Source organism: Eubalaena glacialis, chromosome 16, assembly GCF_028564815.1.
Source record: "Eubalaena glacialis isolate mEubGla1 chromosome 16, mEubGla1.1.hap2.+ XY, whole genome shotgun sequence".
Taxonomy (NCBI): Eukaryota; Metazoa; Chordata; class Mammalia; order Artiodactyla; family Balaenidae; genus Eubalaena; species Eubalaena glacialis.
This window is the reverse complement of record NC_083731.1, coordinates 86975589-86988329: the sequence shown is the minus strand read 5'-3', so window position 1 is coordinate 86988329 and position 12741 is coordinate 86975589. Positions and strand designations below refer to the sequence as shown.

Below are 12741 nucleotides of genomic sequence, written 5' to 3'. Positions count from 1 at the left end.
CTTCTTAGTCCAACTAGGGGATGGAGTCTGAGAAAGAAATATATTGTGGTTGCCAAAGTCTGAGCTTGTTGTCTTGACATATTGGACACAAGAACGAATTCTGTATAAGTGTCATTGAGATGCCTAGTGGCAGGACTTGGTGCTTACAGATCTGAAATGGATCCAGAGCTGTTACTGAAGCCTCCTTTGTACATTTCCACACAATTGGACTCTAGAATTGGTTATTGAAATGGTTTTTAAGTGGCCTAAGCATTAAAATATATTAATTTTATAATAATACATAGGGAATTTACCTTTGAAAACTAATACAGATTTTGAAAAACACAGAAGAAAAGACTTCATTTGTTGGTCTCTTACATTCTTGGTGTATGTTTTTTCCTTTTCTCTCATTTAGGTAAAATACCTGTTTTCTGACAAAACTGGAACTCTTACATGCAATATCATGAACTTCAAGAAGTGTAGCATTGCTGGGGTAACCTATGGGTGAGTGTCTTGATCACTTTCTGAAAATTTTATTTGTATTCTTCCAACAAAATAAGTTTATTTTTAGCTGCTTAGTCAAATACCTTGACTTTCTGATACTTTGAAAGGACATTTATAAGGGATTTAGATGTGTAATTACTGCTGACGGTGTTTAAAACTGAATGGGTCCCAATTTAGACCAGTTAAAACATGGTTTATTTCTGCAAATACTAACCTAGTGAGAAATCTCAAGGAATCTATATATTTCTAATCTAATAATTATACATTTCTTACTCATGTTTTGATCTGAATGCCTTTTTTTTTAAAATTGAGGTATAATAGACATGTAAAGTTATATTGGTTTTAGGTGTACAACATAATGATTTGATATTTGTATATATTGCAAAACAATCACCACAGTAAATCTGGTTAACTTGTCGGCATACATAATTAGAAATTCTTTTTTTCTTGTGATGGAATTTTTAAGATTTACCCTCCTGGCAATTTTCAAGTTTGCAATAGAACATTTTTAAAAAAAATTTTAACAGTTTTAAAAAAAATTATAAATGTATTTATTTATTTATTTTTGGCTGCGTTGGGTCTTTGTTGCTGTACATGGGCTTTCTCTAGTTGCGGCGAGCAGGGGCAACTCTTCGTTGCAGTGCACGGGCTTCTCATTGCGGTGGCTTCTCTTGTTGCAGAGCACGGGCTCTAGGCAATGGGCTTCAGTAGTGGTGGCACGCGGGCTCAGTAGTTGTAGCTCGTGGGCTCTAGAGCACAGGCTCAATAGTTGTGGGGCATGGGCTTAGTTACTCCACAGCATGTGGGATCTTCTCGGACCAGGGCTCGAACCCGTGTCCCCTGCGTTGGCAGGCGGATTCTTAACCACTGTGCCACCAGGGAAGTCCCTGTAATAGACCATTATTAACAGTAGTCACCATGCTGTATGTTACATCCCCATGCCTTATTTATTTTATACCTGGAAGTTTGTACCTTTTGACCCCCTTCACCCATTTCACCCACCCCCATCCCTGCATCTGGCAATTACCAATCTGTTTTCTTTATCTTTGAGCTTGTTTTTTTTTGTTTGTTTTTAGATTCTACATATAAGTGAAATCATACAGTATTTGTCTTTCTCTGTCTGACTTATTTCCTTAGCATAATGCCCTCACGGTCCATCCATGTTGTTGAAAATGGCAAGGTTTCATTCTTTTTTATGGCTGAATAGTATTCCATTGCATATATACCATTTTCTTTATTCATTCACTCATCGATGGACACTCAGGTTGTTTCCATGTCTTGGCTATTGTAAATAATGCTGCAGTGGACATGGGGGTGCATATATATCTTTTAGAGATACTGTTTTTGTTTTCTTCAGATATATACCCAGAAGTAGAATTGCTGGGTCATATGATAGTTCTATTTTTAATTTTTGAGGAAACGCCATACTGTTTTCCATAGTGGCTGTACCAGTTTACATTCCCACCAACAGTGCACAAGGGTTCTCTTTTCTCCACATCCTTGTCAACATTTATTTCTTGTTTTTTTTTTTTGGTAATAGCCATTCTAACAGGTGTGAGGTTTTGATTTGAATTTCCCTGATGATCAGTGATGTTGAGCACCTTTTCATGTACCTGTTGGCCTGCTGTATATGTTCTTTGGAAAAATGTCTATTCAGAACCTCTGCCCATTTTTAAATTGGATTTTTTTTTTGCTATTGAGTTGTATGAGTTCTTTATGTATTTTAGATATTAACCCCTTATCAGCTTTATAATTTCTAATTTATAATGGGAGCAAATATTTTTTCCCATTTGGTGGGTTGCCTTTTCATTTTGTTGATGGTTTCCTGTGCTGTGCAGAAGCTTTTTAGTTTGATGTGGTCCCACTTCTTTATTTTTACTTTGCTTTTGGTGTCAGATCCAAAAAGTCATCACCAAGACCAGTATCAAGGAGCTTATCACCTATGTATTCTTCTAGGAGTTTGACGGTTTCAGCTCTTACATTCAAGTCTTTAATCCATTTTGAGTTAGTTTTTGTGTATGGTGTAAGATAATAGTACAGTTTCATTCTTTTGCATGTGGTTGTCCAGTTTTCCCAACACCATTTATTGAAGAGACTGTCCTTTCCCATTGTATATTCTTGGCTCCTTTGTCATAAATTAATTGATCATATATGCATGGGTTTGTTTCTGGGCTCGTTGTTCTGTTCCATAGAGCTATGTATCTGTTGTTATTCCAGTACCATACTGTTTGGACTACTATAGCTCTGTAATATAGTTTTAAATTAGGGCACATGATGCATCCAGCTATGTTCTTATTTCTCAAGATTGTTTTGGCAAATCGGCCTCTTTTGTGGGTCTGTATAAATTTTAGGATTGTTTATTCTATTTCTGTGAAAAGTGCCATTGGAATTTTGATACGGATTGCATTGAGTCTGTAGATTGCTTTGGGTAGTGTGGACGTTTTAGCATTATTAATTCTTCCAATCCATGAGCATGGAATATCTTTCCATTTACTTGTGTCTTTAAAACTTCTTAACGTATTACAGTTTTCAGTGTATAGGTCTTTAATCTCCTTGGTTGAATTTACTCCTAGGTATTTTATTCTTTTTGATGCAGTTGTAAATGAGATTTAAAATAATTTTTATTTATTTATTTTTATTTTTGGCTGCGTTGGGTCTTCGTTGCTACACACAGGCTTTCTCTACTTGCAGAGAGAGGTGGCTACTCTTAGTTGCAGTGCGTGGGCTTCTCATTGTGGTGGCTTCTCTTGTTGTGGAGCACAGGCTCTAGGCTCACAGGTTTCAGTAGTTGTGGCTCACAGGCTCTAGAGCGCAGGCTCAGTAGTTGTGGCACACGGGCTTAGTTGTTCTGCGGCATGTGCGATCTTCCCGGACCAGGGTTCAAACCCGTGTCCCTTGCATTGGCAAGTGGATCCTTAACCACTGCACCACCAGGGAAGCCCCGTAAATGGGATTTTTAAAAAAAATTTTTCTCTGTTAATTCTTTATTAATATATAGAAATGCAACAGATTTTTGTATACTGATTTTGTATCCTGCAACTTTACTGAATTTGTTTAGTTCTAACAGATTGTTGGTGGAATCTTTTAGGATTTTCTATATATAATATCATGTCATCTGCAAATAGTGACAGTTTTACTTCTTCCTTTCCTATTTAGATGCCTTTTACTTCTTTTTCTTTCCTAATTGCTCTGGCTAGGACTTCTAATACTATGTTGAAAAAAAATATAACAAGAGTGGGCATCTTTGTCTTGTTCCTGATCTTAGAGGAAAATCTTTCAGTTTTTCACTGTTGAGTATAATGTTAACTGTGGGCTTGTCATATATGGTCTTTATTATATTGGGGTGCATTTCCTCTATACCCATTGTGCTGAGAGTATTTTTTTTTTATCATATATGAATGTTGAATTTTATCATGATTTTTCTGCATCTGTTGAGGTGATTATATGATTTTATCCTTCATTTAGTTAATGTGGTGTTGTCATATTGATTTGCAGATATTAAATCAATCTTGCATCCCTGGAATAAACCCCACTTGATCATTGTGTATGATCCTTTCAGTGTATTGTTGAATTTGGTTTGCTAGTATCTTGCTGAGGATTTTTGTATCTATGTTCTTCAGATATATTGACCTGTAGTTTTCTTTTCTTGTGGTGTTCTTTCTGGTTCTGGTATCGGGGCAATGCTGGCCTTGTAAAATGAGTTGGAAGTGTTCCCCCCTCTTCTATTTTTTGGAAGAGGTTGAAAATGATTGGTACTAATTCTTCTTTGAATGTTTGGTAGAATTTGCTAGTGAAGGCTTCTGGTCCCAGACTTTTGTTGGGAGGTTTTTGATTACTGATTCAATCTCTTTACTAGTAATCAGTATGTTCAGATTTTCTGTTTCTTCATGATTCAGTCTTGGTAGGTTGTATGTTACTAGGAATTTATCTGTTTCTTCTAGGCTGTCAAACTTGTTGGCATATAATTGTTCATAGTAGTCTCTTACTACGATCCTTTGATTTCTGTGGTGTCAGTTGTAATGTCTTCTCTTTCATTTCTGATTGAGTCCTCTCTTTTTTTTCTTGGTGAGTCTAGCTAAAGGTTTCTTAACTTTTTCTTTTTTATATATAAATTTATTTATTTATTTTTGGCTGCATTGGGTCTTTGTTGCTGCGCGTGGGCTTTCTCTTGTTGTGGTGAGGGGGGGCTACTCTTCGTTGCAGTGCGCGGGCTTCTCATTGCTGTGGCTTCTCCCGTTGCGGAGCTCGGACTCTAGGCCTTGTGGGCTCTAGAGTGCAGGCTCAGCAGTTGTGGCGCACGGGCTTAGTTGCTCCGTGGCATGTGGGATCTTCCTGGACCAGGGCTCGAACCTGTGTCCCCTGCATTGGCAGGTGGATTCTTATCCACTGAGCCACTAGGGAAGTCCCAGGTGTTCTTAACTTTATCTTTTGAAGAACCAGCTTTTAGTTTCATGGTTGTTTTTTTTTTTTCTATTGACTTTTGAGTCTCTTTCATTTATTTCTGCTTTAATCTTTATTTCCTTCCTTCTAATGTTGAGTTTCATTTGTTCTTTTCTAGTTCTTTTAGGTATAATGTTAGGTTGTTTATTTGAGATTTTTTTTTGTTTCTTGAGGTAGGCATTTATTGCTATGGACTTCTCAGAACTGCTTTTGCTGCATCCTGTAAGTTTTGGTATGTTGTATTTCCATTTTCATTTGTGTCTAGGTATTTTTTGATTACATGTTTGATTTCTTCATTGATCCATTGGTTGCTCAGTCACATGTTGTCTAATCTACACATATTTGTGAGTCTTCCATTTTTTGGTAATTGAGTTCCAGTTTCATACCCTTGTGGTAGGAAAAGATGCTTGATATTTCAGTCTTCTTGAATTTACTAAGACTTGTTTGGGGCCTAACGTATGATCTATGCTGGAGCTTGTTCTTTGTGTGAATACCTGTGTTTTTGATCACAGTTTTGTAACCATTCTCTTTCTCTCTCTCTGTCAGTCATTTTCCAGAATTGACAAGGGAACCATCATCAGATGATTTCTGGTAAGTAGATTTTAACAGTTCTTGACACTTTAGTGGGAAAGGCTTTGGAACAATTTTATATTGGCACTTCTCACTTGAATATTTTGAAAATAAAAGTTGCATATATGTTATTTCAAGAGAGAACCAGAATAAAATTGAAACATGAATATGGTTTTAAAAGCCCAGTGGTACTACAAGGCTTTAACAAAAATATCCAGCTATCGGTCTGATGTATCCACTCACTTTCCACTTCTTAGAATAATATCTTCAAGGTTGTACCATACATGTTGTAACATGTATCAGAATTTCATTTCTTTTAAAGGCTGAGTAATATTCCATATATGTATATACCACATTTTGTTTATTAATTCATCTGTTGATGGGCATTTGGGTTATTTCCATCTTTTGGCTATTGTGAATAATGCTTCTATGAACATTGATGTACAAGTATCTGAGTTTCTGCTCTTATATATTTTGGGATTATGCCTGAAAGTGGAATTGCTGGGTCATGTGGTAATTCCATGTTTAAGTTTTTGAGGAACCACCAAACTATTTTTCATAGCAGTTCTACCATTTTACATTCCCGCTGGTAATGCACAATTTTCCCACATCCTCATAACACTTGTTAATTTCTGTTTGTCTTTCATATATATAGTAGCCATCCCAATGGCTGTGAAGTGGTATGGCATTTGTCTTTTTTATGTATATAATAGCCATCCCAATGGCTGTGCATTGTGGTTTTGATTTGCATTTCCTTTAAGACTAGTGGTGTTGTCTGCTAACGTTTTAAGATTTTTACACTAAGAAAGCTGATTGCTAGGGCCATGTATGTAGGGAGGACAGTGTGGTTGATGATTGTCTGTCTTCCCTGTGGAATGATCAGCCAGGACTGTTTTGTTAGAGGATCTCTGATGTTAGCATCTGTGTGTCTTTCTTTTGAGCCGATCAGTCATCTTCTCGCAAGAAGACCTCCAGTTTCCTGCCAAGGGCTGTAAATCTGGCTGAAGCTGTTATGGGAGCTGAGTGGAGGCAGAGGGTTGTTGATCATACCTTTCAATGTATACAGTGTTTCACTTAAAACTCCGGTTTAGGGAGGATGCTCTATCCTACCCACCTGTGTGCTCAGTGTTTCTGGGTCCAGGGCTACTCTGGTTTAGGCTCTCTGGAGGATAGACCTTCATTTCATTCTGGGTGCAGAGGTTCAGGTGCCTGGCTGCCTGGGATGAGGGAGGTTTCTCGCAGACTGAGTCTTGCTCAGGTGGATTTGGAGCCTGTCCTGTTTTCCACCTTCCCTTTATCTCACAGGTACCTCGTGCTGCCACGTCCTCAGCTTTCACCAGGGTTCTGCTGGGGGCAGCAGCTTGCATTTTAGGTGCTTCCCCTTGCAAGCTGTTGGTTTCTGTTTTCTCTGCTGCACTAAACTCTGATATCTATTCAGTGTTCAGATTGATATCAGCTCTGCTGTCATCTTGTCTTCCCTTGTCTTTGTCCTGAAGACGGTTTCAGGAAGGGGCGAAGAAGGGAGTGTACTCAGATCTTCGTATCTCTTCATTGTGACGGCACAGAGCCATCATGTCACGTTTCCTTTTTTGTAATTATTTGCCCCCTTTTTCTCTTTCACATACAAGCTCTGGCCATGAATGGCTGCATAGATACATTGCCACAGTTCCTCTTATTCTACATGCTTGGAGCAGGCACTCTGGGGAGTTCTCCCTGGTAGATGCAGAGACCAACAGAAATGATAAAGTCATGGTGTTCATCCTTGCATCTCTTTCTTCTCCTTGTAACTACAGATCCTCCTCCACTTACAATGGAGTTATGTCCTAACGAGCCCATCGTAAGTTGAAAAGATCAGAATTCAAAAGTGCATTTAATACGCCAAACCTACCAAACATCACAGCTTAGGCCAGCCTACCTACAGCGTGCTCAGAACACTTAACGTTAGCCCACCGTTGGGCAGTATCAGCCCTTTTCATAGTAAAGCATTGAATATCTTATGTAATTTATGGAATACTGTACTGAAAGTGAAAAGCAGAGTGGCTGTCTGGGTCCAGTGTGGTTGTACGTGTATGGGTTGTTCTCCCTCGTGATGGTGGGGCTGACTGGGGCTGCACGTGTCACCCGGCATCACGAGAGAGGGTTGTCCCACGTGTCGCCAGCCTGGGGAATGATGAGAATTCAAAGTTTGAAGTACGGTTTCTAATGAATGCATATCAGTTTTGCACCATCGTAAAGTTGAAAAATTGTTAAGTCGAAACATTGTAAGTCAGGGACCATCTGTATTTTGTTTATAGTCAGGTTAAAGATTTACTGCCTTGAGGTTTGAAATCATAGCCAGTATTTCAAATCTTTAAAAGTTTAATACAAAGTTATAGGCTTTTTAGGTGTGGTTCTTCCTGAAGACAGATTCTTACTAGGTGTGAGTTATCTTGAAGGAACTTTTGAGCTGAGTAAGTATCTTCTGTTCTCTCTTCAGCCGGATACCTCCTCCGCCTAGTGACTCCTGTGACTTTGATGACCCCAGGCTCTTGAAGAACATTGAGGATCATCATGTAAGGCTGCCGTTTGCTTCTAGAACTTTCTTATTTTTTATTTTTGTATGTTTATTGGAGTATAGTGGATTTACAGTATGTTATGTTAATTTCAGATGTACAGCAAAGTGTATCAGTTACACATATACAGGTATCCACTCTTTTTCAGATTCTTTTCCCATGTAGGTTATTACAGAGTATTGAGTAGAGTTCCCTGTGCTATACGGTAGGTCCTTGTTAGTTATCTTTTTTATATATAGTAGTGTGTAGAGATTATCATACTAAGTGAAGTAAGTCAGACAAAGAAAGACATATGGTGCCACTTATATGTGGAATCTAATAAAAAACGATACACATGAACTTATCTACAAAACAGAAGCAGACGCACAGATCTTGAAATCAAATTTATGGTTACCAAAGAGGAAACATGGGGCAAAGTGATAAATTAGGAGATTGGGATTAACATATACACGCTTCTAGGACTTTAAATAAATTGTGATGCACTTTCATTTATGTATATGTGTAATGTCTTGAAAGTTGCCATTTTGGAGTCTGGGGAAGAGATGTGACCTCACTTATATAGTGTTAGTGCTTTAGGGATGTGATCAATTTGTGGTGAACACGTTGCATAACTTAATTTAAAGCCAAATTAAATATGTGGTGAAGTTATAAAGTAGCACATCACGATCAAGATGAGTCTTACCATAGAATTCTCTAACATTTCAGATTTCTTTTGCTTTGTAAGGTTTCTGCAATACTAGTTCTTTGTAGTTGTGAATCTAAGAGGTCATGTATTTTGAAAAGTAATTACAGTATCCTTTGGCTAGGATAATTTAGGAAACAAAAGTAAGATATAGCAACACGTTGCATTTATAGCATCCTACTATGTGCTAGGCATTTGAAGTATATTTCCTTTAGCACCCGAGTCACCCCAGAGAGGTGATGGGAAGTTGCATAGAAAGATTGCCTTGGCCAAGAGTTACCTGGCAAACAGATGTAGAAATGAGAGTCAGGACCTTGGTCTGTTCACTTCTTAACTGTGATGTCACATTCTGAACTATTGTTAACAGACCAGGGTTTATTGCGGGTTCATCTGAACTCATTTTTGTTCTAAAGGCTATTCTGAAAAACACTAACTTAGAAAAGTATTCAGTGATCAAAGCGTTTCACAACCAGTTTAACCTGTATAAATTAGACCTAATATGACTCTTTTCTGAAAAACATTTTAGTGTTAAAATTAGGTAAACTCAAGCAACATTAAAACTTTATCTTTCCCAACTTTTGTGAAGAGATAGATATACTTAAAACTTTCTCTGAACTTTCAGTGAGGAAATCTCCTTTTCTCTATTTCAGTTAGTCCCTATTTGTTGATGCTAAAACTTTCCCAGCAGTGGTTCTGAGATGGGAGTGTGGAAGGCACCCATGCTCTCGGGCTGGGATGCAGGGCCTCGGCCCCGGTGATTCTGACAAAGTGGTCCCAGACCTCCCAGAGGATGCTGCTGAAGGCCGTACTCTGTGTCATGGTCACAGACACTGATACTGTCCTTTCCTGTATTTGATCTTAGAGGTAGACACAGCTGCTAGGGTAGAGCAAGCAGAGGAAGGCATCTCAGCAGAACCATCTCTGGAGAAGGGAAGTTTTCATTAAGGTTGTCAAAGAAACAAGCACCCGGTGAGGACTTGCTTGCTGCAAGAGGACTCAAGCAGCCTCAAATAGTATTTAGGTTGAGGGTAATAATGCGGGTGGGTGACTGAAATGGTCTGTTTGCGCTGGGATGGTGGAGGGGCAAGGAGAAAGTGCAGGGTGACAGACAGACTTGGCAGGTGGCTCCGAGTCTAGTTTCCCGAAGTTTGTTTTCCTGCCATAGATCACTAGGTGCCAAAGCAGCAGAGGAGGTGAGAAGAGCTAGTCCCACGGAATCCCAGTGTTGTCTTAGGAACAGCAGCAAACAATTTAGACTGTGAAACAGCAAACTGATCAAATAAGAGACCCCCATTCACTTAGCAGACAGTTTGAGGGCCTGGTTTACATCAGACACCTTGCCAGGTAGTAGGTAGTAGGGGAAGAGACCGCGTTCCAAGACGGGGTGTTAACAGGCTTCTCGATGACGCAACTGGTAAACTGAAGCCCCGAGGACGCGCGAATAGAGGGACTGGCCAACAGCGGGGGGGGGGGGGGGACGGCCATGGGCCAGCGGGAAAGGACGAGCTCTGTTTGAAGAGCTGTAGACAGAGTGGCTGGTGGGGGGTTTAGGCTTGTGGGGGGCGAGTGGCAGGAGATGGGCCAGATGGCGAGCAGGTGCTGGGTCCTCGGGCACCTGGGGTCCACGCTGGGGCTCCCGACCTCTGTTCTCACGGGAGCAAGAAGGCATCCAGGATTCTGAGCGGGAGGGTGCCTTGAAGCTGACTCTGGTGTACGTCAGTGGTGTCCCGACAGTCGGGTGACCTCGGCTCCCGTTTGCAGCCCACAGCCCCCTGCATCCAGGAGTTCCTCACCCTCCTGGCCGTGTGCCACACCGTGGTCCCCGAGAAGGACAGAGACAACATTATCTACCAGGCCTCCTCCCCAGGTGAGGCCTCTTGGCTGGGTGTGCCCTGCTGCCCCCTTCTCTGGGGACCTGGGTGTTTGGAGGTGACGCGGCCCCGCAAAGCCCCCACTGTGTTCCCCCGGTCTCACGCTGGCTGTAGAGTGCCCGGGGGACTAGTTCCAGGGCCGTGGCTTCTCCTCTGATGGAAAGCGCTCCTTTCAGGGTCCTGGTGGGGGGAGAGTAAGTGAGCGCCTTCTCGATCCTTGGTCTTTACTGCACGAAAGGCCAGGCCTCTGTCGCTGGTGTGAAAGATAACACGTGCTAAACAGAATCCTGTCATTCCCAGAGACTAGTCAATGCCTCATCAATTCTTTATTGACAGATGAAGCTGCTTTGGTGAAAGGGGCTCGAAAGCTGGGCTTCGTCTTCACAGCCAGAACGCCCTACTCTGTCATCATAGAGGCCGTAAGTGACACCCCAGGGCACCGCCGGATGCTCTCGGTCACCTGCTTTTTGGAAGACTGTATGTTAGAAATAGCACATCTATTGTACATATGAGAGCTGAGTTTTTTGTTTGTTTTTTCTCTGTGAGAAACTAGGTGTGCTGAGAAGTGATATGTCGTGGGGTTCTGTCACCTCGGTGTTGTGTGTTGCTTTTGTGTCATCTTTCTCTCTTAAAGGCGCTGTCCGCAGTCTTTCATCCACTGATGTGGAATAACGTGCAGTAAAGAACTCGGGAAGCCTGCTTCTTCGTCCTGTAGTTGTTGGGAAAAGCTCCACAGCCTCCTGTCTTCGCGGGCGGGTCTGCGTCTGTCTCCCCTCGGTCGCTGGCTCTGGTCTCCTGGGCTGGCAGTTGGCACTTAAGATCTTTTTTTTTTTTTTTTTAATATGGGTTTTTCCCCCCTGAAATCAAGAAGTTTATTTTATGATTTTTTTGAGTTTCCCTCTCAAGGAGCCAGAGGGAGAAATCTGGGGAGAAGAGAAAGTTTAAATTGGGAATAAGGTCAAATAGGGATCCTTGGGGTGGCGGCAGGGACACGGGTGGGTGGGTGGGATGGGCGTTTTCTGTGATGAGAAGTTGGAGGGGCCGTGCTCACTGCTGTCTGGGTGGGTGAGGGTCTCAGGGCGAGTCCCCGCCCGCTCGCCCCTGTGCTGTTCCCACCCTCAGTTTGGGGAGGACTCGCGGCTTTTTACAGCTCTTGGCGTTCTGCATCCTTAAATCCCTGGATCTCTTGAATGCATTTGAAGTTCACTTCCATCTGGTGTAATAACTCGATGTTGTTCCTGACCTGGCGGCAGTCTGTTCTTTCTTTTACTTACGTGCAAAACCTAAAAAATATCATACCGTGTACAGAGTGCCCATTTCTTGGCATTTTCAGTTACTTTTTTATGGAGTACAGAGATCAGAGCATGATTATTTGTACTTGATTTCAGCCAACACAGGGAATTTAGCTTAGGGAAGCGTACAGTCGCTACAAGTTGGGACAATGTACTGACAATACAGAGTTTCCTTAACGGAAGCTTCTCACCAATGGTGTCGTCTTCACCTCCAGTTTGAGGAGATTATAGCCTTCATGGCCAGGTTTCAGGTGTATGGGTGCTGCTGTATTTGTCTGCAGTGCAGCCACGGGGATCGGGAGGGACAATGGAGTAAATAGACCATGTGATTAGATAAGATTTATAAGTAACAGTAACTTTAAAAATCCTAATCCACTGTGAATACTGGGGAATCCTCAACCCACAAGTCCTCGAGGTGGTTACCCGCTACGTACAAGAAGTGGCTTTACTGATCATCATTCAGGTTACCCGCTACGTACAAGAAGTGGCTTTACTGATCATCATTCAGGTTACCTGCTATGTACAAGAAGTGGCTTTACTGATCATCATTCAGGTTACCTGCTACTTACAAGAAGTAGCTTGGGACTTCCCTGGCAGTCCAGTGGTTAAGACTTTGCCTCCAATGCAGGGTGAGCGGGTTCGATCCCTGGTCAGGGAGCTAAGATCCCACATGCCTCACGGCCAAAAAAAAAAACAAACCAAAACATAAAAAAAAAGAAGCAGTATTGTAACAAATTCAATAAAGACTTAAGAAAAAAAAAAATCAGATGCCAAAGTGTGTAGTCTAAAAAAAAAAAAAAGAAGTGGCTTTACTGATCATCATTCAGGTTACCCACTACTTACAAGAAGTG

The 12741-nt window shown here is 41.2% G+C and overlaps 1 protein-coding gene across 1 annotated transcript in view; it reads left to right on the top strand.

The window, feature by feature from the left end:
- Window positions 1–12741, top strand: part of LOC133076429 (phospholipid-transporting ATPase IB) — a 457024-nt gene that overhangs the window by 52089 nt on the left and 392194 nt on the right. Inside the window, exons 13-17 of the mRNA XM_061170962.1 lie at window positions 395–483; window positions 5470–5514; window positions 7970–8045; window positions 10489–10594; window positions 10935–11017. Coding sequence (XP_061026945.1) covers window positions 395–483; window positions 5470–5514; window positions 7970–8045; window positions 10489–10594; window positions 10935–11017 — 399 coding nt within the window. The remainder of the gene's footprint in view (window positions 1–394; window positions 484–5469; window positions 5515–7969; window positions 8046–10488; window positions 10595–10934; window positions 11018–12741) is intronic.